Here is a 6,000-nt window from a genome sequence, read left to right as displayed (position 1 = left end):
AATCAAGACTTGGCCTTATTTAAACAGAACAACAACACAACTAACAGAAGACCGTGCACTGTTTATTAGATTTCTGCCTTTGAAAATAATTTTTCTCTATGAAGTCCTACAGCAGGGGTCAGCAAACTATGACTAGCAGACCAAATCTGCCCAGCTGTCTATTTTTGGAAATAAAGTTTTATTGGAACACAGTCGTATCCATTTGTTTATCTATTGTTTATGGCTGCTGTTATGGTTTGAATTGTGTCTCCCTAAAATATGTGTTGGAATCCTAACTCCTATACCTGTGGATGTAATGTAATGTAATCACTTTCGGCAATATAAATCTAACTTAATCTAATCAATCAATCCATCTGTAGAGGTCATACCAGTGTAGGCTGGATCTTTAATCACTTCTGAGTTCTATAAAGAGTAGCATATTCACAGAGAGATGCAAGCACATATGGGGGAAGACACACTATCTGATTATGATGGAGACAGATGAACCTACAAGCCCAGGAACCTGAAGGATTGCCTAGACTCTTGAACTTCGAGAAAATGAATTTCTGTTCTTTAATGCCACCCATCTGTGGTATCTCTGTTACAGCAGCACTAGGAAACTAAGACGGTTGCTTTTGCACTAAAATGTCAGTGTTGATACAGAGACCAAGCGGCCAACAAAGCCTAAAATACCCACTATCTGGCCATCTACAGAACAAGCTTGCCAACCCCCGTCCTAGAGCAAGAAGGCAATACGAAAGGATAAAAACAAGGTACCTGTTGATTGGGAGGTATTTTCTTGTGACAGGGCAGTTGTCACAATCTCTGCAGCTGCATCTCTGATGGCTTGTTCCTCACTCTGCAGTAGGGTGAAGACACATCTCCAGAGAGCAAGCGTATCCTGCAACCCTGAGAAGACCAAGAGGCGTTGGAATGAGCTAGAATGTAACTGATATTCATGATATTCCAGAACACTTAACTGTGCTCATGCAGAGCCTGGACATAGACCAACAGGCAGTTGTTCAAACAGAACAAGGGGATACTACATAATTTAAAATCAGGAAAGGTGTGCGTCAGGGATGGATCCTTTCACCATACTTATTTGATCTGTATGCTGAGCAAATAATCTGAGAAGCTGGACTATATGAAGAAGAACATTGCATCAGGACTGGAGGAAGACTCATTAACAATCTGCAATATGCAGATGACAACCTCGCTTGCTGAAAGCTAAGAGGACTTAAAGCACTTACTGATAAAGATCAAAGACTACAGCCTTCAGTATGGATTACACCTTAACATAAAGAAAACAAAAATCCTCACAACTGGACCAATAAGCAGCATCATGATAAATGGAGAAAAGACTGAAGTTGTTAAGGATTTCACTTTACTTATATCCGCAATCAATGCCCATGGAAGCAGCAGTGAAGAAACCAAAGGATGCTTTGCATCGGGCAAACCTGCTGCAAAAGAACTCTATTTAAAGTGTTAAAAAACAAAGATGTCACTTTAAGGACTAAGGTATGCCTGATCCAAGCCATGGTGTTTTCAATCGCCTCATATGGAAGCGAAAGCTGGACAATGAATAAGGAAGACCGAAAAAAAATTAATGCATTTGAATTACGGTGTTGGCGAAGAATACTGAATAGACCACGGACTGCCAGAAGTTACGAACAAATCTGTCTCCGAAGAAGTACAGCCAGAAAGCTCCTTAGAAGCGAGGATGGCGAGACTTTGTCTCACACACTTTGGACATGTTATCAGGAGGGATCAGTCCCTGGAGAAGGACATCATGCTTGGTAAAGTAGAGGGTTAGCAAAAAAGAGCAAGACCCTCCATGAGACGGATTGACACAGTGGCTGCAACAATGGGCTCAAACACAGCAATGATTGTGAGGACGGCGCAAGACCAGGTGGTGTTTTGTTCTGTTGTACATAGGGCCGCTAGGAGTTGGAATTGACTTGATGGCACCTAACAACAACAACAGAATGCAATTTATAAACAGATAGGAATGTTGCTTCAAATTCATGGTAGATGACAACAGCATTGCTTTTTTTCCCTTGAGGACTGCAAGAAAGGAAGACCCAAGAGGTAGCCAAATACTGGAGGAAAGAGAGCCCTGAGAGAGCAGGGTTGGAAATGCCTTTTGGGGAGGGCAGGACTTCCGGAGGCAACCAGCCCCGGGCTAGGCCCCTATAAGGCGCTGTCTGGCTGACCAAGACTCTGGGCCCAGCTGTCCCCCATGACTCATAATTCTCAGGAATGAAACTTTATGAATCAAGAGTGCTTCAGGGGAAACGAGCTCAGTGCTGATTTGAGTGACTGCTTTAGCTTATAAATTTCGAAAGCGAAGTTTCAATCAAGATTATGCTTTGCGGGGTGGGAGGCGTCAAGAAAGGGCACAGAACCATGATAAAGGCACAAGGCTGAGTCCATTCTTTGGGGGCCCACTACCTGACCGCCACTGCCCCTGGGCACATACTCTGTCTAGTCAGCCTGGGCTAGATGCTGCTGTGGACAACGGCAAGGAAAAACGAAAGGAATCTAAAGTCGAGTAGTCAAGGATGAAACTGTATAGCAGTGACTCAGGACAAGGAAAGATCATAGTGCTCTCGTGTAACTGAGGCAGACTTCATGAGGGAGATGAGATGTGGGCAGGACCTCACAGAAACAATACATGTTGCACAGGTGGGATAGGGCTCAGGATGTGTGGCCAGCCTTGCAGGGGTCAGCAATGAAGGGCCATGGAGGATCGCCACACATCAACCTTGTCCTTTCAATGAGGACATAACCCCGTCCTCAGAACTTCTCTTTGTCTTCCCTTTCCCTCATCTTCCCATGGAGAACTTGATAACCAGAGTCACAGCAGCTGATGTCATACCAAGAACAGTAATGGCTCCATTTGGGGTTTTATTCTCTTCTTTGTTACAGATCTGGTTTTAAATTTTACTCAGTCTGTCAGAATCGATCCTTTCTAATTGTTCTCGAAGGTTTAGTACTTGCCTTTCTTAATAGTTTCCTCTTTAACATGGTCATTTATATTCCAAGAGTCTCAATCTTCCCTCTTTAGTGCATTTCTATTTTTTTCTCAACTGACTTTGCTCTGCCCTCCACTCATCCCTGTGTACTTTTACATCCTTTATTTTCTCAGTTCAGGACTTATTTTTCATGTTTTGCAGGCCATCAGCCACCACTGATCGCCCTCCTCATTCCCTGTACTGCTATAACCAGCACTGTACCATCAAGCAATTCATTAGGAACCAAGAGCTTTTTGGCCAGGATTCAACTTCACGCAGAAATTCCAGATTATTCAACATAAATTTTGCCTGTTATGAGCTAGGGTAGGGCTGGTGGCCAAAGTCATCCAGAAAATGTACTGCAAAATAATATTATCTTTACTGGAGATGCTTGATTGAAGTTTATAAATCTTAGTTCTTATTCCTCTGGGTCTAATGATTAAGTCACAGTCACAGAAGGTACCCTTTCAATCCCCCTTTGGGTGAGAGAGAAATGTCTGCAAGGGTTTAAGAGAATTAAGTCACTAAGAAGTCAAAGGATATCAAAGAAAACTGTTTCCCAGAGAGATCCAGGGATGTGAGACACTTCATTAGTCTGACCTCTCATATTCTCAGGAACAATTCTTTCCTTTATTCTGTAAATCCTTTCTCCACAACTATACCAAACGTTCCTTGGAGATAGGAACTCTGTCTTATTCTTCAGAGCTGGGCATAGAAGAGGTGAACAAAATAGGAATCTTACTAATGGATGGGAAGCGAATCTTAGCATGATAATATGGGATTAAACATGGCGGGAGAGGACATGGCTTTGGGTCCTGAGTTTTCTTTAGGATTTCCTAAAGCTTGGTTTTCTTAAACATCATTGAACATCATGCTCTTTCCTAATTATTCCTCTTGAAGTGTCGGGGAGGCAAAAGGTAAGAGACACGGAGGTGGACAACACGGTTGGAAGCCAGCTATGATCTGTACATCCAATTGATTTCAAAATATCTCCACTTCTATATCCCAAAGATACCTTCAATTTAAAACTAACTTCAGTGAGAGGAATTAAAGCAAGAAACCTGGAAGTCATCCTGGAATCTTCCTTTTATATTAACCTCAACACCACCAAGTCCTGTTGGTTCTACTTCCCAAATGCTTTTTGAGCCTGTTCTCTCTTCTTCCTTGCCGTCACAGCTTGAACAGACCCGAGATTTCTTTCTCACTGAGATTATAGCAACAGGCTTCCGGGAAGAGGTGACAGTTAGACCGAGACTTGAAAGACAAACAGAAGTCAGCCGAACAGTGGTTTGTTTAGAGAACTGTTCCTTACTGGTAAGGCATGAGTCTGTGTTGTGAGTTGCAGACAATGAGGTGGAAGGGATGGGCAGGGGTCAGAACAGGAAGGGCCTTGTGAGTCATGTTAGAGGTGTTTAGATTTTATTCTGAAGGCAATGGGAACCCACTCAAAGGCTTTAAGCAGTGGAGTGAAATGATCAGATTTGCATTTCAGAAAGACCAGAGGTTCTTTGGAAGCTTTGCAGAGAATGTACTGATGGACAAAATTGGAAGCAAATAGGCCAGCTAAGAGGCTGTTTGTGAAAAATGATTAGGACAGTTCACTGTAAAAATGGTGTGGGGGCATCGTCTGACCTCCTCATCTAACTTCACGACGAGGGAGGAGAATCATTATCAGGATCAACAGCCCAAGGCTGATTGCTATGAGGTCAGACATACCCCCAACCCTCCAAACTTTTTACCAATTATGACACCAGTCATCTCTCCCGCAGCACTCTCTACTTCTCTGCTGGCTTTGCTAATTTGTTGCAGTGACCACAAAGAACTCACAGACCATACTCATAGTTATGGGGTTCATTAGGGAAGTAACAGGTTACAATTCAGGATCATGAATGACTCAGGATACAGTTCTTTGATCAGGACAGCCTCTTCTCAGCAGTGCCTGCAGGCAGGCCTCTCTCTGGCCCTCAGCCTCTTGGCCTGGCCTCTGCCCTGCTTGGGCAAGTGTTGCAAAGCTCTTTAGCTCTGCCAGTAAGTGGCGAGGGGTAACCCACTCTACCAGTAAGCCTCAGCCTGAAGGCGCTCAGCTCTCTCACTCCATGGGTCAGCAAGCCTAGCTCTGCCAAGGAGTACCCAGAGGTACCCCACTCCACCAGGCAGCTTCCTGCCTGAAGGTGCTCAGCTCTCTCACTTCGTGGGTCAGCACATTCACTGTAACCACTGGGAAGCCCACTGCAACATCTTGTGCCAGTCTTCTGGTTCTGTTGCTGCTGCTTATCACCATCTCACATTGTCTCCAGTGTTACAGCTCTTTCTCTCTGGCTCCTGGGTCTAGGAGGTTCTCAGCACAGGGACCCTTGGTCCAAAGCATGAACTCTGCTCCCATCTCTTCTTCTAGGTGGTAGTAAGGCTCCCCCTTTCTGCCTCTGAGATGGCTCATTTTAAGCGTAGTGAGATGGCAAAACTGACCAATCCTCTCGTTAGAGTTCCATACACCTTATTTGCATGGTACCACCCCCATAAGGGTGCCATGTACCTTACCTGTATTATTAGCAAGCTGTCCAATCCCCCTGGTGGGCCACAAGTATCTTATTTGCATACTCTCACCCAGTCCTTCAGTGAGAGTTACAAGACCATGGCTAGAAAGGCCATATAAAAGTGATCCATCATATCACATTCATAAAGTTATGTTCTACATCCTAGTTTGGTAAGTAGTTGTCTGGGGTCTTAAAAGCTTGCGAGCGGCCATCAAGGATTCAACTACTGGTCTCTACTCATTCAAAGCAAAAGAGAAAGAAGGAAACCAAAGACTCAAAGAAGAAACTAGTATACAGGACAAATAGTCTACAGGAACCATGGCCTCATCTACCTGAGACCAGAACTAGATGGTGCCTGGCTACCACTAGCCACAGTAGATGGATCCTGATAGAACGGGAGAAAAATGTGGAACAGAACCTCAAATTCCTAAAAAAAAAAAAAAAAAACCCAAAAAACCAGACTTACTTGACTA

At 44.0% G+C, this 6,000-nt stretch overlaps 1 protein-coding gene across 1 annotated transcript in view; it reads right to left on the bottom strand.

The window, feature by feature from the left end:
* Window positions 1-6,000, bottom strand: part of THADA (THADA armadillo repeat containing) — a 379,793-nt gene that overhangs the window by 49,778 nt on the left and 324,015 nt on the right. Inside the window, exon 36 of the mRNA XM_023735532.1 lies at window positions 757-888. Within this exon, the coding sequence (XP_023591300.1) occupies window positions 757-888 (132 nt within the window). The remainder of the gene's footprint in view (window positions 1-756; window positions 889-6,000) is intronic.

This window comes from Trichechus manatus, unplaced genomic scaffold (genome assembly GCF_000243295.1).
Source record: "Trichechus manatus latirostris isolate Lorelei unplaced genomic scaffold, TriManLat1.0 scaffold00005, whole genome shotgun sequence".
Taxonomy (NCBI): domain Eukaryota; kingdom Metazoa; phylum Chordata; class Mammalia; order Sirenia; family Trichechidae; genus Trichechus; species Trichechus manatus.
The sequence above is the reverse complement of the archived record's forward strand: the minus strand, read 5'-3'. Positions and strand labels throughout refer to the sequence as shown.